The sequence below is a fragment of the Dysidea avara genome, chromosome 6 (assembly GCF_963678975.1).
Source record: "Dysidea avara chromosome 6, odDysAvar1.4, whole genome shotgun sequence".
In the NCBI taxonomy this organism is placed as follows: Eukaryota; Metazoa; Porifera; class Demospongiae; order Dictyoceratida; family Dysideidae; genus Dysidea; species Dysidea avara.
Window position 1 is genome coordinate 14,599,747 of NC_089277.1, and position 23,351 is coordinate 14,623,097.

Below are 23,351 nucleotides of genomic sequence, written 5' to 3' on the forward strand. Positions count from 1 at the left end.
GCACAGCTTAATTATCACGTTCAACAGACGTAATACATAGTCTGGCGGCGCCCGTCCCTTCGTATGCGAAGGGGCGGGCGCCGCCAGACTGGTAGATACACGGATACAGGTAGCTAGCTGTGCATGTCTGCCCTTCACAAGCTTGTGGTAGAAGAGTATTATAAACACCAATAATCATTATTTAAAAAAGGAGACAAAACAAAACACTGCAAGAACACAGTTTTACAACAACCACAAAATGAATGTGTGTGTGTATGTTTTACATGTTGCTTGTACAGGACATACATACAAAATACATTATATTACAATATTATAATAGTGCTAACATATCTTCTTCTCTATACAATAACAACTATAAGGACACTCTGACAATAAAATAGTATATTAATATGTACAAATGACATGTTTGATGGTTTGTGATTGCATTCAAAAAAGTCTGTGGGATCATAATGGTGCCCAAATTTTAGCTGTAAAGAAAAGAGAAATCAAAATTCACAATAATGCTATATGTGATAGTCAAAATGGTGTATATGTTATAGTTATATATTCTGTTACTAGGGTGACATCATTGTTACTATGAGGTGAAGCTGAGGACTAGTGTAATAACAATGAGGATGACAACTAACTTATTGTACAATACTCTGTCTAGTTATCACCCAGCACTCCACTCTGACACACTCTCACACAATGGGATTTAATACATGTTATCAGCTGCAGAGAACATTATGGCTAACTAGCTGTTTACCAACCTCATACACACAGACAGATTTCCCAGCAAGGTGCTTATTGATTAGAGATCAGCTTCATAGTAAGTGTCATGTAGAAAACTTGTCTGGTTGCAGACTAGCCTACTCCTCACTAAAAAAGTTGTTACTCTAACAGTTATTTTTCCTCATTTTTTCTTTTAGCAAATTTTGTTACATGGTGACTTGATTTATACTATTCAACTTCATGCTACAGTTGTTGTTAGTCTTCTCTTCAGCTCCCAACTCAACTTGGGTGTGATCTCCTTAATATAGTACTCAGCCTCTATTCACTTTGTTACTAAGCCACACTACTCCTAAACTAGTTACATATATGGGACATCAGTATACTATACAAGCACACACTGCTGGTATACTATAAGAACTTACAAGAAGCTGCTCTTTAGCTAGAGGGTTTGTTGCCTCCATTTATATTAGTGATACTAACTTGGAGCTGCAACCTGTGAAATGTTAAAGATGTTGAAATACTAAATACATATGTACTGTAAGTGCATTTACATACCTAGAGCACTGGTCTTTTTTGGTGATGCGATGGTGGAGGTGAGTCTGAAGACACTGATCCTTGTTTGGGAGACATGGGTATACTGCTGGGTATGGAGCCTTGCCGTGATGTTCTGTGACTGCGATTTGCTGATGCATGGACTCTCTGGTTTCTTGTCTGATTTCTTGTGTGTGTGAACTAAAACAATATCAACAAACTAAAGTACTTATGGACCCAGTTAGGCATTACACTGCTATACTCACTAAAGTAAGCATAGCATTTATGCAAAGTTAAACTCATCAGGAAAAGCACTCGTGCTTGTGGTATAACTATCTGTACATACATACCAGAAAAACCTTTGCAGCTAAAGACAAACTCTCAATGCATAGAGGGATAAGCCTGCAGATTTTTTTGGCTGTGGCTATACACAATAAAAATAAAATATCATAGCTTGAAGACAATAGCAAGATAGTCGAAAATAAGGCCAACTTCGGTCAGTTTTAAAACTGCATACAACTGGTTATTAACAAAGTCAACAGCCAAGTTTATAATCAAAACTTACGTTTTAGGTCTACCACCCTTCACAATTGTGCATGACTGTTTTCTTTGCTTTTTCCTATCTTCTTCTTTCAGTAAAAATCCTACAACCACCATTAGCTAAACAATATGGCTGACATAATCAAACACTAGCTACCTTTTCTGCCAGCCATTTGTAATGCCACACTAACACCTCCAGCCATAACAGGCTCCGGTTCTTGATAGAGATCTTGTTCATAAGAAGTGAAGTGAAATACACAACAGATATCGGGATATCTTGAACCTTGGTTATCACAACACACAAGTACTGTACTTGTACTAGTAATACATCACAACATACATATAGCTTGATTGTAGAGTAGTTATTTCAGTAATATCATGCTATCAGTGCTTGAAAATGTGTGTAAACACTTGCTATAGCACTAGTTCTCACTTAGCCCCAACATTATTCAACTCGTAGGATAGAAAGGGTGACAAATGCTCTCCGTCTTAGTGGTTTTCATGACAAAATCCAAATTGTGCATACTAACCACGTGAGTATTAATCGAAGCCCACAATTGATTTTGGCCTTAACGCCTATAATATTATAATTGCTGCCCAGACGTAGCCCAAGCAAAGTCACCAACTGGACTACATTTTGAATGTAGCTTGGCCAGCTCCTTTGATCTGAGGTATGATGATACATATAGAGTATATATATTTGCATATTAATACGTGTATCTTGACTGCACAATCATAGGGAGCTATGATGAAAGTCTACAATTTAACAGTTGTTTCTAAATGTAACAGTGTGCAAAGGAGTAATAGCTGGTGGTGGACTACAGTGCTAGTTTATCAGTTGCAACTACACAGTTGTATACAGATAATACCATTTAAAGTGTATTGCAACATTGTGGCTGTTCCATTAGAGTATGTATATAGTTTGTCAACCAGAATTTAAGTGTGTGTTCTATTAGAGTACTTCAACACACTGCCTATCAACCAGAGAAACAATAGTTCTTGAATATGTCATATAGCCCATGGGGTAATTGTTTTTGTGACATATAAAGGATTGCTCCTGTGCAGGCCAGCTCATCACAAAAATGCCCAAAGAAGCATAATTTGGTAAAACTCATCACAAAATTCTGTTCAGTTACTCTATTAGAGCATACACTTTTCTAACATGATCAGTCAAACTACTCTAATTGAACACTCATTTTTGGTGCTCAGATATTTGATGCTTGACTCTCCATCCATTGTAACAGGTGGATATTGGGGTGGTCAAATTTACTGCACATGCTTAGCTGGCTAATTCTTTAAAGGTCAAATCAATTTTCAACTTGGTATTTGTAGCCTTTAGATACACGTACACATTGTTACAATACCTTCGGTGATTCTGGTCTCTTAGGAGAATGTCCTCCATCATCACTGAAGTCCTACAACAATATATGTTCTTAAAAGACACACAAGCTACACAAATACATGTAATACCTATCCAGTCACATATACAAGTCACCATAGTATATGAGAAAATATACAAACTAGAGGTTGGTACTTCAAAATCTTTTCTCACAAGTGGCAAATAACACTACTCTATCTGCCCATTTTCAATCAAAATATTTCACTACAGATAACCCACAATTGAAATTAAAGACGTGGCAAGAATTTTGAAACACGGAGATGTCACTCGCTGTTGTTCATCGCTTCATAACAGGTAAGCCACTATAGTTAAAGTGTTCATTTAACCTTCTCCAAGTAGCCCAGTGGACAGACTTTTGAACAATGTGTTGTTTTAGGTCATAAGAATTAAGTTACCCCACCTAACATTGCCACACATGCCCATATTGTGTAATACAAAAGTTCTTTGTGGGTTTAAGGGATAAGGAAGTAAATCAACAAAATATCTTATGATAGCCTTCAAGTTCTTATGTTTTGTTATAGCAAAACAATATTGCATTAGAAGAAAATCAATAAATCTGTCACCATGGAAACCACACGTGTAAATATATAGAGTAATGGAGTGAATGGACCAATTCTGGGCAATGGAGTGAATGGACCATCCCTCACTCATGTGAGTCATATACAGGTGTATGGCCGGATAGAAAAATTTATGGTGAAATGAACAGAACTTGTTTCAAGTTGATAGGAGCAACCACCATTAAGTTATGGATCATTTTATAAAGGTATGTAAAGGGTTTGCATGTTTCCTTAGCAAAAAAGTTATTTACATGGCTAGATTTGGTCTCAATGTCTAACGTTAGAGAAAAACCCCTTGGTATTATTTACATCCTTGCTACATCACAAGTAAAATGATTATGTAGCCATAGGATGGATACTTGTTACAGCACTTTGTGCAAGGCATGTATATTGGGGCCAGCTTTCTGGCCTACATGGGTTTAAGGGTTAAGAGATCAGCAGTACAAAAATTCACCAAAGGTGTGTTTGTGCTTTGTAGCACTTATGGGCTCTTGACGGTACTGAATATGTAATATGGCACAAGCAAGGCCCTTTAAATATGTAATACAACTGAGTGTGTGTACACTTTCATAATTCCAAGCAGCTTTGAGCAGACAATAATGGCAAGGTAATAGTACAGAACTAAACATGATGTTTTCAAAAGCCTGGGTGAAAAAGTTGTGAAATTAAAAGTGACGGCCATGAAATGGCTGCAATGATGTTAATGATACTTTTATTATTATTATTAGCACTTTACAGTGACCAGCACTGAAGGTCTGACAGCAACATGTGCTGCAGCCTTAGGATTATCTAACCTACAAGGACTTAGACCTAGTGACTTGACTTTACTACTGAATAAGGTGTAACAGAAAAGGGGCCAAGGTAAGGAAAAAAATCCCTCCAACCCTAGGATTCGAACTGCAGGTCACCCAATGTCTAGTCGGGGCCACACTCAGTCTTCCTCCAGGAGGGATGGATTTTCTTCCTTAAACCTAAAGTATTTATTATTAGCACTTTACAGTGACCAGCACTGAAGGTCTGACAGCAACATGTGCTGCAGCCTTAGGATTACCTAACTACACATATATAGTACAGAGTTGTTATTTGTCCTTGTCTTAGCCTCACAGTAATTGTATGTGTACAGTATGAATACAACTAATGTGGTTGCTTCATTTTGTTATTTCTCCAGTTATTTAGTCTTCTTTATCAAACACCATACCCCTAACAAAATTAAATGTTATTGCTGAAGCAAAATTCTCTTCTTTGTAACATGCTGCCTCATCATTCAAATTTTAGAAAAGTGAAGTATATTCATAAGCTGCAATAGTATTTATCATACATACAGCATGCTGTAGTGCACACTAGTGGCTCGCATACTTCAGTGCACAGATTTGGAAATCATAAAATTGATGTGGCAACTATTTGAATTTGACCTTCATTCGATGCTCAAAAATTTTGTTGAAGCCCATATTTTCAAAATCAATATTCAATTATTCAATTCATTAACATGCTATTCAAATATTCTTTAGTAAACTGTGATCAGATGAATAAAGCCAACCTAGAAACTTGAGATTGTGTACAAAGTGACATATTCATACTGAAAAATTCTATTTTAGAAGAAATAGAAATAGTACTAAAGCTTTACCTTACTGCCCAACAAAGATATCAGTATTTATTCATGTTTAAAGATTAATCTAATAATCACTGTTTTGTTCTCAACTAATCGAATAGTAAAAAATGCTATTCGTTTCAACACCATATTATAGTGACCATGTCAAGTAGGTCCCTAACATAGCTAAAGTATACTTCATGACCTCACTAATAAGACCACCTCATTATAGTGACCATGTAAAGTAGGTCCAAAACATAGCTAAGGTATACTTCATGACCTCATTAATAAGACCACCTCATTATAGTGACCATGTAAAGTAGGTCCAAAACATAGCTAAGGTATACTTCATGACCTCATTAATAAGACCACCTCAATATAGTGACCATGTTGAGTAGGTCCCAAACATAGCTAAGGTGTACTTCATGACCTCATTAATAAGACCACCTCATTATAGTGACCATGTCAAGTAGGTCCCAAACATAGCTAAGGTGTACTTCATGACCTTATTAATAAGACCACCTCATTATAGTGACCGTGTCAAGTAGGTCCCAAACGTAGATAAGGTATACTTTATGATCTCACTAATAAGACCACCTCATTATAGTGACCATGTCAAGTAGGTCCCAAACATAGCTAAGGTGTACTTCATGACCTCACTAAAAAGACCACCTCATTATAGTGACCATGTCAAGTAGGTCCCAAACATAGCTAAGGATCTCATCAATAAGCACACATTTCACTATAGTGGCCACCTACATTGAACCAGTGTTATAACTTGTTTCTCCTGCTACTATCTGCAGTGCTCTAATTCATTTTTACCTACATCCTGATATGTACAGTAGTTAATTCTCACTTCTATTTCTCTAATTTGCAGTGAAGTTGTAATGGCCACCATTTATACTAGGCATGCGTTTGACTTCCAGTTTGTTATGAGTGTGTTTTGATACATGTACTCGGTACTTCTTCACAGGAGAATATTTATGGATTTGGCAAATACATATAAATACAGTAGATGTAAAGGGTTTTATTTTGGATACATGTACATTATGAAGGACTTTCTTTTCTGTTTGTCTATGAAATTAAACTTTCAAATGCAACTTTCTTTTATGTAAGTACAGATACACCCAATTTAGCTACAAAGGAGTAGAGATCAAAATTTGAATAGCAATATAATAGAGTAAGTCATTAAGGCATTCACTACCATCATGGTAATGTTACTAATGTACTACAATTAATGAGGACAATTAAAGTTATTTTGTAGGGCAGATTATCAGAAGTGGTTTGTCTGAAAAACAAAAAAAAAGCAGCGGTCACCCATCAAGTAAATTCTAGAGAGGAATTGACAAGACTCTTATGTAACAATGGCCATTCTGAGTTTTGTATTTACTGGCTACTGACTTAGAATACTGGTACACTTTAGGCTTCACACTGAGTACCTACACACATAGCTTACCATGACAAGTTGAGATTAACTCGTGCGAGTTTTTAGCAAACATGCACACATAACTGATAAAAGGTTCCATTTCTAAAATTCTTAAACTACATAAGTGCTATTTTAATTCAAAAATCCTAGCATTTACTAGAAATTTTTACATGGTGGTATAGAACTTGTAAGGGAATTTTTGAAGGCACTACATTAGTACACATGCACAAAGCAGTTGTAAAGAAACTGGACACACAGATACAGTTTATAGTAATAGTCCAATTAATGGCAATGATTATAAAGAGGTCTCACTTACATATGAATGTACATACAACAATCACCATCATGTTACCTTTCTAGTGCTGTAGTGACTACTGGCTCTGATGGCTCCATGTCCCAATTTATACTTTCTAAAAAAGAAAATACATACATTGATTGTTAATATATATAGGTATATTTTGTGTGTGTGTGTGTGTGTGTGTGTGTGTGTGTGTGTATGTGTGTGTGTGTGTGTTTGTGTGTGTGTATGTGTGTGTGTGTGCGTGTGTGCATGTGTGTATGACTACTTACGATGGCATCATCTATTTCCATTTTGATATAGCCTTCTCCTGCCTGTGCTCCTTAATTTCCCCAATGTACTTGTACTTATACTCAAGTACTTTGCTAAGTACTTGAGTACTTAAAATACTTTTAAGTACTTGTAAGTACTGCAAACATTGTACGTAGTTTGTACACAGTGGGTGAAGGTGCAGTTTGCAACTTTTTGCGATTCTTCTACTGCCTTCCCCAACCTTACTATGTACCATGTTGCCACAATTAATGATGTCATAGCATTCTGGCAAACAAAAACAATGCTGCTATTCAAGTCAGTGAATTTTAAGAGTTTAAGAGAGAGAATGGTTGACAAAAACCAACCCCCTAGGCGCACTTACATACTACAATACACTGAATACAGCATATATTTTACTACAGCAAAATGTACTTGTACTTTACTTAAGTACTTCCAGCATGTACTTGTACTTTACTTAAGTACTCTCTTGATTGCTGCTGGAGTACTTGTACTTGTACTTGGAAAATTCAAAAGTACTTGTACTTTACTTAAGTACTTTTAAATGTACTTGGCCCCATGTCTGCAATGTACACATTTTTAAAAATATTGACACACACACACACACACACACACACACACACACACACACACACACACACACACACACACACACACACACACACACACACACACTACACACACCTTGATCCATGGTGAAACTCACTGGGATCACCTTCAGCCAGTGGCACCAAGTCATCAGTGCTGTCACATATGTACAACACAGCAGTTACAATGACAGAAGTGCACTACACATGTAGTTACATGTCATTGTATAAAACAAAACAAAAGCAATGCCAGACAAATCTGTCCATTAGAGTAATGGTCCACTTGTGTAGGCATTGGCTGCATACCAAATATAATACTTAACTTGCCCACATTATATATACCATATAACAACATACAGAAACACACAACAAAAAATAATTACTTTTAGGGCTTGCTTCTTGAGTTTTGTCATCTTCCTTGGCTTCTTAAACTTCAACTGCACAAGAAACAACACAGAAGTTCTTATCACAATAACTTACACACAAGTACAGTACAAACAATGTAGGTGGTTGGTGTATGAAAACAAATGTACCTGTATATTCCACTACACTACATCTATTTCTGATGAAGTAAAATCCTTCAAATGCAGCGGAACCTCGTCAAAATCAAAGGCCATAAAATATGCATGGACAACACCTTGATAATCAGGACACTTGTCTACAGTCCCATTTGTATTATTGGACAAATACGTACATGTTGACCCTGAAACCTCACTTCAAGAGCCACAAAAGGTGTCCCAAATAAATTTGCAGATTTTGGAGAAAATTCACTGCACACACACACACACGCACGCACGCATGCACGTACACACACAAATATATCACTGCATTCGTGCAGTATAGATGATACAACTCGTACAGTACATTTACATAATATTACATAAATGATGTGTGCATACATCACACAAGTGTTCACTTCACTCACCAGCACTATAATATTCTGATACAACTCTAGTTGTACACCTTCTAGACTAGCCTGTAGTGGAACAAAACACTATTATAATATGGACTAAAAGAATATATGTAACTGTACAGTATGTATGTTGTAATACATGGTGTGTACCTCATGAAGGGCAAAGGTATTGTTTTAGAATTTTTAAATTCAGACAATGTATGAACTTAGATAACACAAACAGCAAATTATAAAATACCACATACAGCATTGGCTCTCAGACAGTCTCTAATAATTTTTCTCTCTTTCCTCAGTTGCATCATACAACCCTCCTTCTCCTGTGAAGATCATATTGACAAGTATCGATTGTGTAGTACCAATGGACAGTACACTAGACACATTCGGGGGATTCTCAAGTCAGACCTTATTACAGTGACCTATTGGAACAGGGTCTTACAGTCCTATAAGAATTTCTCCCCAGCTATTTGTCAATAACTAGTACACGTATTATCCTTACAGTACAATATACGCCTGTAAACTGAAGAATAGAACTACTACAGACACATGCAGGATACTAAATACATACACTCATGCTTACCCAGGACAATGGACGCCTTCTTTACACCTTCAAACTCTTCTTTGTATTTCTTCGGTATCTCCTTAGGCTGGTACTACACCAACATGTACACACACTACACTAGCATGTAGATATGAGTGAGTACTTACATTCCCATACTCGTCATCCTTATAAGGATTGTAGTCCACTTTCTTGTTCTTCAGTTCAACATTCTTTTCAGCCTGCAGTATACACACATGATAAACAGCTTCCCCATCGAAAATGTATAATAAATTTGTCTACCCAGCTGCAGCTTAGGCCTGCAGATTATTGAATTTACACACAGTTAAAACACAAAATATAACCAGTACCTAAACACGTATGTTTGTATCACCAACAACAAAAGTGGTACACTTATTTAAATGAAGGCAAACTACTGCTAGTAATGCGAGATGTCGTCATAATGTTACTATTACTTGTACTGTTAATAGTAATGTGGGTATTGAGTCATCAAGTGTGAGACCTGCACTAATGAAGAAACTATACTGGTATGTTATCAATACCATTAGCCATGTAATCTGAAGAAAATTCATCCACATTGTCATTTGTGGAATGGCTATCAGCTACACCCAACATATCATGTAAACATGTGTGGCAAGATATAGGACCAAAAATTGTTTTAAAACACATTGTAACATCATTTTAGCTGTTACTCTATTACTGTTACACAGGTAAAATAACAACTTAAACAATGTCTGCTACTCTGTTACATTGTAACTGTCACATTGTTACGTATGTAGGGATAAAAATACTTATACGACATCCGCTACTCTGTTATGTTGTAACTGTTACATAGAGATAAAAAATAATAAGTTTTAATACAGTGTTCACTATTCTGTTACATGTAACTGTTACACTGTTACATACTGTAGGGATAAAAATAATAACTTATACGATGTCTACTACTCTGTTAAGTTGTAACTGATACACTGTTACATAGGGATAGCCAGATACTAAAATACTGGCTGTTACACTGTCACACAATTTAATCGGTTAATCAATCAGTTATGGGGACAAATAATCAGTTATAGACAACGGAAACAAGGCAGAAATTGAGTACTACAACAAGGAGTTCTGTATCCAGCTTAAGGAGAGCACACTTAGTACTTGGAAATCAAAGTATTATGAAGAGGTTAAAAGGCTTAGTAAGAACAGACAGCTTGCTGAATCGTGTGAATCGTCGTAACTACTCTTTCTAACCTAAAATGGGGTAGGCCACTACTTGCGGGTGACACACTAGATAATCAGGTGCAATCTATATGTTTATGCCACATGTAGTACTGGAGGAATGGTCACCACTATAATGGTTTTGGCAGCTGGCGAGACTACAGTGAAGACCCACAACATGCAACTAATTTACCAAGGAAGACAACAACCTGTTTACCAAGATATGCCTTTCCAAATGACTGGAACATAACGTTTACTCCAAACCACTGCAGTAATGAGAAGATGAAGGAATATATTCATAAAATAATTATTCCTTATGTTACAGCCAAGCAGAAATATTTGAAGCTTCAACCAAACCACACAGCACTTGCAATCTATGATGAATCCAAAGGGCGACTCACTCCAGCTATATTTTCATTGCTTGAAGCATATAATGTCGTTGTTAAGGTACCAACAAATTGTACAGACAAACTACAGCCAATGAATCTGTCCGTCAATAAAGCCGTAAAAGATTTCTTAAGGAAAAGGTTTCAGATTTGGTACTCACATGAGGTAGAAAAGCTTTACCGGGCAACTGCACCAGGACATTTCACTCCTGTGGTTTATGTACAAGTATACTTAAGCCACTTGGAGCTGAATGGCTTTTCAATGTCTATCAGTATCTACAGAATAACAACTCATTAGCTAAAAATGGATTCCGGGCTGTAGGTATTACCAGTGTTCTTGAACTGTAATTGTTTATAGGAGCAATATGTTTAGTACTGACTTCTGGAATATAAACTGTATTGACTTTTAGGTAGTTATGCTAACAATTTAAATGATTGTTGGATTTGTGGTAATCTATCTTGACAGCTAACTATACAGCTCAGCAACTTTGAAGAAAACTCAACATAATCTAATTTTACTGCCAAACCACATTACTATAATACAATTCTGGACAGTTCTAGAATAGAATGAATACAATTACAAGATTGCATCATAACCATAAGTGCAAAGTGTGAAAATGTCACAGACAACCTGTCTGGCTACATTCCCCAAGTGCTAAAGGGAAAGGAAAACAAACACCTCCTTCAAAACACTGTACTAAATGTAGACACATTGCTTCCTGGTGGAATGGCTTATGGAGAGCCTGTCCACAACAAATAACTGTGGCAAATGTAATTACAAAAACTCCACAGTCTCTGACACCTTGTTGTTTATGAACCTTGGCAACATCAGGTTTGGCAAACAATTCATGTATGACTACCTGGGTTCTGTCATCAATGCTGTCATACAGGGAGTCATACACCATCACCTTGTGTGATCCTTCTAGGTGAACATTGGAAGCAACAATCCAATGGTTACCACTTGAGTGAATTACATATTATAATAACATCATTAAGCTCTTCCCCATTTAAAATATTTGTTTTATGTGAAATTAGTAGTGTTGGGCAAGTTACTTTGTAAAAGTAACTAGTTACATATTACATATTACTTGCAACTGAACTATTTAGTTACAGTTACATATTACCCATAAAATAAAGTAACTGTAATAATATTACATATTACATTACTTTGTGTCCACAGCCTTAAGCTGTCACGTGTGAAACTACCACCTTATCACGTGACACGATTGCGTTGTTGGACAATATGCAAATTTTGGTTATAAGTAAGAAGCTGGTGAATAAGCTTCATTCAGTAGGCCTCATTACTTCGTTGTGGCTTGGCATTACTCAGAGGATAACTAACGGGATTAGTAACTTCGTTACTTGTAGTAATAATATTACGTAATATTAGACTCGTTACAGTAACTATATTACTTAGGTAACGCCTTACATTTGTAAGTAAAGTAACTTGCGTTATATTACCTGTTTTTATAGCATATTTCGTTATATTACTTTGTTACCACAAAAGTAATAATATTACGTAACGCGTTACATAAGTAACGCGTTACTCACAACACTGGAAATTAGTAGACGGAGCACAGCTAATACATTTTTTACCTCTGAAAGAGGAAAACCTCTATAGTACAGCAAAAAGTGATGGAAAATTCTGGGTCCCAAATGCCTATAATAGAGAGGTTCCACTGTAGTAGAGCTGAAATGGATATCCTGAAAAATATCTTTCCAGATATTCTATGGAATCAGGAGCTTATATGCACCAAAGGTGAAAATTCTTACACTTTGGGCTGCCAGCCATTACAGCCAACATTTGAAATGTTCCATCTGTGATGACATAGTCTATCTGGATCAACATTTTTAGCGTTTACTAATACGTTAGTTAGCAACACTTTCCCTGTCTCACACACTGCCACACATAAAAATCCATCACTAAATCCCTCTCTGTAGCTAGTTAATAATACAAGAACATTGCAAACGCTTCTTACCAATTGGCCTGTGGATTTGTGGTGTTCCAAGTAAGGCAATGTTGTACTATATAAATATTGCATGGTTAAATCTTCTGTGTTCATATGCTTCTGGTTTCATATATCCTTTAAGTATGACATTAAATGCTGTGAAAAACCTGTCACCTGTCTAAACTGGCCATTGAAAAATCCCCTCATGTGCCAACTGGGTACAAAGTGGCTTGCAGCCACCTCCTTAACCCTTAAGCCTGTATAATTCACAACACTGGATTTAAACTTAATACACATGCTTTGCACAAAGCACTGTAACTTTCATAGCATCCATCCTATGGCTATGCAGTTTATGTCATTCTACTTGTGATGTAACAAGGATTAAAATCACACCTAGGGTTTTACCCCTAACATTAAATGGTGAGGCCAAAACTAGCCATGAAAATAACTTTTAGGTAAGGAAACATGCAAACCCTTTATGAAATTGTCCATTACTCGATGGTGGTTGCTCCTATCAATTTTCAACAACTTCCGTTTGATTCACCATTAAATTTTTTATCAGGCCATATATGACTCATGTGAGTAAACCCACAATCGAAATTAAACATGTGGCAAGAATTTTAGAACATGATGCAATTCACTGTTGTTCATCGCTTCATAACAAGTAAGCCATTGTAGTTACAGTGTATATTTAATTTTTTCTCCAAGTAGCCCAGTGGACAGACTATTAACCAGTGTGTAGTTGTAGGCAACATAAGTTATCCCATCCAGTGTTGCCATGGCCATGCCCATGTTGTGTAAATATGCATTTCCCAAAAGTTCTTTAAATTATCAAGATAACACTGGGATACTACAGTGTCATCTCTGGAAAACTTTCAAATATAGCACTGAGTAAAATTTTCACCTGGTGCAGTGTCCAATAATTTTATACTATCATGATAGAGACTCAGCTGTACAAAATATATGTTGTCATGGTATGTGCTAATTTAATGAACTTTGCTTACGTTCAGTGTTGCCATGCTGTGAATAAAGTTCATAGATTTATGAACTTTTTGTCTTGTTTGTGAACCTGAAATAATCTATGAACTTTTTTATGAACCTGGAGTAATCTGTGAACTTTTTATGAACTTTTGGCAATTTTAGGTGGTAACTTTTTATGAACAAATTTATTTTTTCACATGAACGTTTGGAGCAAATCATCTGGCAACACTGCTTACGTTTTACAATTAATTTTTAACAACACACCACTGATACCACGGCAACTCACCAATTGTGTCGATATCTGCAACACGAAACGACAACCTTCGCAACAGCCAAAGATCCTCGACTCTGAGCACCTATCACACACCACGGTGCTATAAGCTGAAACTGACCACGTTGTAGTATCATAGTCTCGTCCCCAGCCGCTTATCACGAGACTAGTAGTAGCACTGAAGTCATATTATTCCGTGGTACATGCTTTATGCATGGTCCTTCGAGCCGATCACGACGCAGTGACCTACAGATCCAGTCAGCTACTACACTCGCGAGCATGAGCAAGGCTATGTTAAGAGACGCTCGTTTCCCAGACGAGAATTCGTTGGTACCACAGTATTGCCTTTTGTGTTACCCATCTTTGGAAAAATTGATAATAATTAATACAGTACCCGAAGAGGCGAGTGACAATTTTTTGTTTCCTTTTACACTTTAGTTGGTATTCTTCAATTGGATTGGGAGCACCAGAGACGGGAATCCTGGTGAAGCTGATTGTTGCATGCCGCCAAACTGTACTGGAGTACGTGAGCAGTATAAATAGTTAAGAGTATAGACAGACCGCTACATTTTCGACATGGCTGAATGAAGGCTTGAGTAGAAAAAGGAAAAAGAGGTGGAGATCGGTCATCCACCAAACACAGTAATCAACTATATATCAAAGGGGTCTCACACAATTAAGGAAATAAGGCTTACAGGGGTTTAGCTAGAAATTTTAAATAGGTGAGGCAGACCTTGCAATTTTATGAATGATGCACGTACTCTAGTGTGTAAGTACAATCAGCAAGCGTAACATGCTCAAGCTTGAGGGGGGGGGGGGGGGGGGGCATTGCCCAGGACAATTTTGAAACTTAAGAGCTACAAGACTGAATGTGGAGGTAATTTTAGTTCTACTATGATGGTACTGTGATTGCATAGAATGCACGTTGTGGTATTTTATGCATGTTGCTCAGACCATGTATATAGCACTGGTAACATGTCAATCCAGGGGGTCTGGGCCGGCTTATACTTCCCTAGGAAAGTTAGAGATTGATTGTGAGGGCAATTTAAGTACAGTGGAACCTGTCTATAATGGTCATCTTGGGACCAGATATATCTGGCCTTTATATACAGGTGGCTGTTTTAGAGGAAACCTGTATAAGGTGGTCAGCAGCATTTTAGTGGTTATGGCCGTTATAAATGAGTGATTATTATTAAAAGGCTTGTGCCAACCACAATGCAGTAATATTTTAGTACAGAAAGCACAAGGTGAGCTTGTTATGAATGTTGGTTATAGCTATTGAATACGTTTAAGCAACGAAGCCTGATAATTATATAGTATTCATTGAAAGGCAGGAAGTGTAATAATTGTGCATTAATTGAAACATAGGTAATTAACTCGTTAATTATCTATGATTGAAGCGGTGCGGTGGTGCCAGACAGTTGGCTTAACAAGCCACCATAAAAGGTAGCGACCGCTATATGAGGAGAAAGTTATGTATACAGTGATTCAGAGGCGAATTCTTAGTTGGCCGTTATACGCGTTAGACAGGTGACCGCTTAATGCAGACAACAATGCATACATTTGTATGGGAAAATATTTAGGACCTCGTGTCCATGGCCGTTATGTAGAGGTGACCGCTTAATCCAGGTGACCGTACCACAGGTTCCACTGTAGTTTAATTTGCTTGACTGTTGTGTTAGGGTGAGTGCTCTGTTAGGGTGACTGCTCTATTAGAGTATATCGATCTGACCAGTTTCTGAAAACCTTAGTAGCTAACCTCTTATGGATGGACTCTTACTAAATGCCATATAAACTTTGTTAATGCAAGCTTTCAATGCATCTAAAAGGTCCAATGTAGCTTTCAGTTCAGTGACTTCAGTCATCAATATTTGGTGAGGTAACTGCCTCACCTGCCTACATTGTTGCTACACCTCTGGCTTAGACAGCATGCTAAGAACTGCATGCAGCCTGGCATTGTATATATACTTCAGTCGACAACTTAGCACCACTAGTTTACAGACGTTTAAAGCAGTTGTTTTCACTCCTTAAGACTTATCCAATGATGAAACGGTGGATACATTACAAGTGTTTCCATTTCTTATACACCAAATACCATCATTACAAAGTGATTTGTTACAACACCTAGCAAAAACAGCTGATGTGACATCAGTGATCAGTTTGATCCCCTTGAGTGCATGGTGGAAGTTGAATGCTGGTGAGCTGCCAATTTGGTATCTGCTGCTCTCAAGGTATTTGCCTGGCTACATGTATGAACTTCCGGTTTGAACCATTCAACAGAGTAGTCCTTCATTTCTTAGCACACCAAATTTTAATTATCTCACGTGAGAGAACATCTTGTTATAAGAAAAATCACAATGCCTATCATGTGCCAATTATCGGCATGGGGTACCTATTATCGGCAACTATACTTTCGTGATTGACCAATTATCGGCACAGTGTGTGATTTTGTGTGTAACTCCATGATGTCTCGTTGGTTCTTTGTGAAATTTGTTATGGGAACCAGGGAGATGCAGTCCTTGGATAGTTTTGTTTCACAGAAGTTTTACGAAGATGAGGCCAGCCATTCAAGAGATATTCAGGTTAGACGTTAAAACATACTGATTTCCAATATAAAATTATTTTTACGCTTACCTAGCATAGCTTGTATAGTGTTTTAACAACAATAATCACCGAATGAAAACGATTCTAAGAAATGTTTTAGAGGATATAACAGCCCATTAATTGTGGAACTTGGTAACCTCCATATACCCCGTAGCCTCCGTAGTTTACAAGTGCCAATAATTGGTACCTGCTGATAATTGGCGACTTACACTATACATGCGGCATATCCAGAGAGCGTAAGTGTGTCTGAGCATGTACATATGTAGCCATGAAGGTGGGAGCATTGCTCCCCTGTCAGATCGTTTCTTATCCACTTGCTACACCAGTAAAGATAACTTTCAAATTATTGACCTCTCTCAACAATGTTAGTCATGTCATCATCAAGCATACAGTTTCAAAACACAAGGCAACACCTTCTGGTATTGACACTATTTATGAAATACAATTTTAGAAATATACAGTAGTTACTACTGTAGCATAATTAACTTATCACAGCATTACTACATGTCCTTGTGGATAGAGTACAAATCATACTAATCCTTCAAAATACACACAAGAATTGACCATGCACATTATACCACACTTATACTATGTTGGTAAACTCCTCTGTGATGACTTGTGAATCTAACTTGATATCTATAGGTCTCTTACTCTCCACAATCATTTACTAAAGGATCAACAATGAAGATAATCACTGTTTATCTCTAAGACATGTCTCACTCTCACCTGTTGAACCTCTTCTTGTATGAAAACTGCCAATGCGTCTCTTTTCTCAAAATATTACAACTACAAACATTCTATCTTTAAACACTGCACACCAAAGCTATAGCACCAAAGTATGAGGATTGTATGTTAATTATTAAAACTTTGTGTAGTAGTGAATTTGTCTATTTAATTCAAACAACATGCGAATCAGCCAATTGTGTGCATGGCATACATTAGTGCTGAGTTATGGACTGGTCCCTCCATGCTGGCCACCGTGATACAGTAACTCCTAAGCAGATAAAATGGCACATATTAAATGGATTTGACTTAGACATCACAACACGCCATCTGAAATCTTGGAGGAGGTCATCTGGAAAATCTTTTGGACAGCTCTCTCTACGACTTCACCAACTGTAACTTTCTATAGTTGACACACAAATAGTACTATAGTAATTTAGCTTAGTATTTACTTCCATACACAACTTGACAGATATACTTGCAGGAGTGACAGTAACCACAAGAGTACCCCCTTTACCAGAAGTGTTCATATTTACAACCATGAGTGGCTAAATTCATAATAAGTTGTGTACAAAAAGAATTTCATAGGTAATTACAAAAACTTTACAACCATCACTATCATGCATATACTAGTTTGAAAGTTTCTATACTCCACAAGATATTTAACGTGTTACAACTTTTGAATAAATTGAATGCCTAACACTAGACAACTCTATAGCCAATCTAGACTTTTTCTCTCTGACATTTTACATCTTAGCCTGGGTATGTCCCTCTCCTTCTGTATCCTTCAGGACACAATTAATAAAACTGAAATCCAGTGTTGTACATGCTCCATAGCCATCCAAAGTTTTTGCAGTTTATAGACTTTGAATGGCACAGTTTATTTTTTTGTAGAAGTCCAGCTGATTGTCTGTTAAGTTTAAAGATTTATGCAAGCATATAAATTTTGGTTAGATTGAATGAGTATTACTTTGACCTCTCAACATCAGCTAAGCCGTTGGAGTTACAAAAACAAAACATTTTACATAATTATAACATGTACACATACAGTTATAATAATATTATAATGATATACTATAATGAAAGTTTGCACCTTCTAATTCCCACAAGAAATAATCACAATACCTTCATAGTTCCCTAGATGGTTCAAGCCCAAAAGTCAGCCAGACAAGTGTATACCTTTAGTCACAGAATACATACAGTGCACACATCATGCTTGCACGTGTACCTTGTCCTCTGCAACTGTGTCCCAAACCGTAAAAGCTGAAGTGTCCACAGGACATGAAGATGTTGGGACATCACTAGTAACATTGCATGTCTGCATTTTTGGTGTCCACAAGACACTTCAGTTTTTGGTACAGTGAATTTTGTTTTTATTAACAGCTCAAGCTTGACTAGTTTGCAGTACAGTATACATAAAACCTGTCTATTCCAGTCACCTTTGGGCCAATAATTGACCAGCTGCAGCAGTCCATGACTGCATTTTAAGACAGATGAGATCATTATTTTTGTGCATGAAAATAATATTATTAGCAGAATGGCTAGTTGAACAACAGATGGCCTATTTATACAGATATGTATCAACAGGCTTAAATTTTATCGTGGCACATCAATGGTTTATGCCAGTTTTTGCAGTTGGTATTATTGACTGTCGAGTCACATAACTCTGAACTTTTGTAACCAACAATTGGACACTCGGAGAGAGCAAAATGATTCCATAGGTCACCTTAAGGTTCATGTCATTATTGTGTGGCCGACTTCGACTGATTCAAGTGTAGCTACATAGAGGCAAAAAGTTATAAGAATATACAACTATACGTACATTGCTTATTAATATAATGTGGCCCAGGGTTAGGCCTACATAAAGTATTATGCCAGCACATTATTATAAAGTGTAATAGGATAGAGTGCTATGCCAGCATAATGTTAGCATTTTAGTTAGATATTTCAAACTATGGAGCTTAATTCCTTGAAAATAGATCAATACTCCCTAATAGAGCAGCCAGTTGAAACTGTAAATTGCATTAGAGCACTCAAACGCATTGTACATAGCTTCTTAGATCGATACTCTCTAATAGAACAGTCACTTTGTAGTGAAATACTCTAATAGAGCAGTCACTGATTAAATGTTGCTAATTATAACCTAGGAGCATAATGCAAGCATAATGGGAACAGCTGAAGAGTATAATAGGTGAAAATTTAGGGAAATTCCTGACAGCATTTTTGGAAAAATTGACTCAGGCCTAGCCAGTATAATAGGCAGCTGCTAGTGTAATGCCATCGTACTAGGTGGATATTTCAAACTATGGAGCTTACATTAAGAGTTCATTATATAATTATTATGAACTCTTGCTTACATTGATTTCCATATATGCATGATTTTTAAAAGTAGTTAATATAATTTATATATATAGATTGAGACTTCCTAAGCATTTTGGGAAAATTCTAAGGCATGTTATTTTGACTCAGGCCTATCCATACGATTTGTAGTTAATCATTGCCTCATGCATACACATGGTTAACGTTGGTGCTATTATTTCTTTTGATATGATGTTACAAGAGTACACTAATGATGAAAGTGTGAAGTTTAAAACATTTTTAATTAATTAATTTAGAAACAAACATCCAAATATGGTATACAAACAATAATGTGATGTATACAAATCATTACAATATTATGTAGTGTAGTGTTGTACAAGATGGTAACTATAACAACCAGAATAAATTACACATAAAGGTAACCTAGCTACAAAAATTGGAATATTATAACCATAAACAATAAACAAAAATAAAATGAAATAACTACTAATACAATTATCATCAAAACACAACAGTGTTAGTGTTACACTACTAGTGTATAGTTTACATAGTCACTTCACTTCCTGTAAAATATAAACACATTATTGTTATAAGGTCAGTAGTTGGTAAAGATCTGAATCCTTTTGTTGTTGTGGTCACTAACATAGATGCTACCATTAGGACTAAGAGCTATGCCAACAGGACTACTAAACTGACCATTAGCAGATCCATATGATCCAAAGCAATGAATGAAGTTACCAACATGGTTAAAGACAGACACACGATGATTATTGTCACTAACTAAGATGAAGCCATTCACATCAGTGGCAAGACTATATGGATTCTTCAACTGACCCCTATTAGATCCTTGTGTACCAAACTTGCCTACATAATGACCATCAAGAGTAAAAGTGACTATGCAGTGTTTACTAAAGTCAGCAACAAGCAACTGATTATTGACATTAACTGCTACATCATAGGGACTACCTAACTGACCAGAACCAAAAGAGATGCAAAACTGACCATTGTACTGGAACACTGATATACGATGGTTATTAGTATCAGCAACATATACACTACCATTATGTGTTGTGATACCTAGTGGACCCTGTAGTTGACCATTACCTGAACCATGACCTCCAAACTGTAACAAGTAGTTACCATTGACATCAAACTTCTGTACCCTGTTGTTATTACTATCAGCCACATACAAGTGATTGTTATTATCAAATGCAACACCACGAGGACAATTGAATTGACTATTATTACTACCACTGCTACCAACCTTCCTAACTAACTTATCCTGACCATCAAATACACACACACAATCGTTGGATTGGTCAGCTACTCCCCATACTCCATTCCTACCAAATGCAACACCCCAGGGATAACCCATGCTACCATTATTATTCATTATCTTGTTAGGCAGGTTAAGTGCTTGGTAATTCCTAACCACAACAATGCTGTAGGGACTTCCCCTAATTTCCTGACCACTTATGGACACATGTAACTTTGCCTCCCCAACATTCTCACCTACTAAAGAAGCCACATAACTACCATCATTGTTATCCCTCACCTCCCCAACAGTCACATTGCCTGTAAATGATTTTAACTGGACAAATACCTTGTGACCTCCTGTGGAACAATGATCTCCATTGCTATCCTTGGTGATGATGGTGACTTCTACCTTTTTACCAACAATGATGGATTGTGGAAGATTAGCTACCTCAGAACTACAGAGGTTTACAATACTAGAGAAAGAACCAAATTGTGGAAAAGGATCTTTACTAGGTATAAACTTCATTGAGGCTGATTGTACAGGATGTTTGTTCACTTTCTTGTACTTCTCAGTTAGTTGCTGCATACCATCAATCACTTGCTTCTTTGCAGACAATGCTTCTTGGTCAGAGCTCTTCTCTAGAGCATCATTCAGTTCCTTCATGCTCACAAGTTCAGCTTGTGTTGAATCCACTTCATCAAGTTGTGTTGTAAGTGCCTTCTCTTTCTGTGACACTGTGTCACATACTTGTTGCTTCACTTGATCTTTCTGCTCCATCAACTTTTCAACCAGTTCATTATAATGTTGATCAACTTGCTTGTTCACTTCATCACCTTGTTTTCTTATCTTCTTCATCATCTTGTCAATGTTATCATGTACACCTGACAGATCTTGGATCATTTCTTCTATTGGAGTGGTGGCCTTCTTTAACTGAGACCGGTACTTACTGGCCATGTTTTTCATTGAGTCGTGATTGTGGCCATTGTGTTTCTTCATTGTACAATACATACACACCAGTTCATCACATGTCTCACAGTAGTACTTCAGTTGTTCATCATGTTCCTTACAAAGTGGAATCTTCACCTTAGCTTGGATGGCTGGTGTCTCTTTGTTTGATCTCAGTTCAGTTAATGGCACAACACCATGACCACTAAGCTGCTTGCTACGCTTGTGGTAGTCATTACAAACTTTACAGAGGAAAGAATTACAGTCAGGACAAAACGACACCACAGGATCATCTTCATTACAATTGTCACAATTGACTTTCTCTTCTCCAGCCACTTTCTTCTTCAGAATCAAATCATCAACTAGTCGGTTGATGAAGAAATTGGTGGCAAATTCCTTCACTCCTCCTGCAGGAACCTTAACTTCCTTCCTGCACTCAGGACAGATGATCTTGGATTGTACCTGCATCTTCTCCAGACATCCTTCACAGTAGGAATGATAACAAGGCAGATACTTGGGGTTGTTGAACAGTTGATAACAAATTGGACAACTTAAATTATTTTGAGCTTTCTTCACCTCCACTGCTGACATTGTTCACTATAATGTGAAGAATAACAAAATATTACACACATGATAACAGTAAACAGATTACACAAAAGTAGCTACAATGATACAACAACATACTCTGTGTCTTTACTGTTAAATTGTATTTCATAGTGTATTGTGTAATACAGTGTACTTGCAGTAATTGTGTTCCGGTTAGACAAGTGTATCCATCAAAAACAATAATGCAGGTAGCTAAAAGTTTAAAACTACAAGGTGTGGCCCACAAAATAACATCACCCAAAAACCAGGGCCAATTTTCCCTGATGATGAGGCAGTATTAGTTAAGTAAAACTAAGCCCAAACAAGCTTTCAAATCGACCCGAAACACTTTCAACAAGTTGCTATGGAATTTTAAAAATAATTTATTTAACAGAAGCTTAAAAATAATTTATTTAAGGGGGCACGCTACTAATTCCTATGGCTTCACATGCAAAATCTTGGTTTTCATTGATCTGTGCTTGCTTTCCATCCCCTTTTGCATCAGTTGTGTTTGTGGTAATTAAAAATCACCATCTCCAGTTAGAAGTACTGACTTTATGACTCAGTTTAGTATTTTAGACCTAAAGAATGAGAATTCAACAAATTTTGGATCTAGTCTCACAGTTTTAATTCTACGCTTCTTAAACTTTGTCATCTGCCACCTAAGTATGTTTGTAACAAAAGTATGGAAGTAATTTTTTGAAGTATTTTATCAATTGAGCTATTGAACTCTTTAAATTTTCTATGA

At 36.8% G+C, this 23,351-nt stretch overlaps 2 protein-coding genes across 18 annotated transcripts in view; both read right to left on the reverse strand.

Moving 5' to 3' along the window:
- Positions 1-157: 157 nt before the first annotated feature.
- LOC136259187 (U4/U6.U5 tri-snRNP-associated protein 1-like) overlaps positions 158-23,351 on the reverse strand; it is a 52,754-nt gene continuing 29,560 nt past the window's right edge. For 2 of the 17 annotated variants that reach the window (XM_066052663.1, XM_066052664.1), the window contains 9 exons: positions 8,005-8,064; positions 7,323-7,372; positions 7,105-7,158; positions 3,147-3,197; positions 1,940-2,011; positions 1,808-1,886; positions 1,267-1,443; positions 1,134-1,204; positions 158-467 (listed from right to left, as the gene is read on the reverse strand). In XM_066052663.1, the coding sequence (XP_065908735.1) occupies positions 1,875-1,886; positions 1,940-2,011; positions 3,147-3,197; positions 7,105-7,158; positions 7,323-7,372; positions 8,005-8,059 (294 nt within the window). In that variant the 5' untranslated portion in view covers positions 8,060-8,064 and the 3' untranslated portion in view covers positions 158-467; positions 1,134-1,204; positions 1,267-1,443; positions 1,808-1,874. Of the gene's footprint in view, positions 468-932; positions 944-1,133; positions 1,205-1,266; positions 1,444-1,807; positions 1,887-1,939; positions 2,012-3,145; positions 3,198-7,104; positions 7,163-7,318; positions 7,373-8,004; positions 8,109-8,290; positions 8,345-8,832; positions 8,884-9,065; positions 9,138-9,397; positions 9,471-9,525; positions 9,598-9,918; positions 9,972-11,828; positions 11,891-14,184; positions 14,538-23,351 lie in introns of those variants that run through there. The other 15 variants (XM_066052669.1, XM_066052668.1, XM_066052655.1 and 12 more) reach the window with 15 other exon arrangements.
- Positions 20,078-22,615, reverse strand: LOC136258452 (tripartite motif-containing protein 2-like). The gene has a single exon (XM_066051762.1). The coding sequence runs from the start codon at positions 22,607-22,609 to the stop codon at positions 20,411-20,413; it is 2,199 nt and encodes a 732-aa protein (XP_065907834.1). The 5' UTR covers positions 22,610-22,615; the 3' UTR covers positions 20,078-20,410.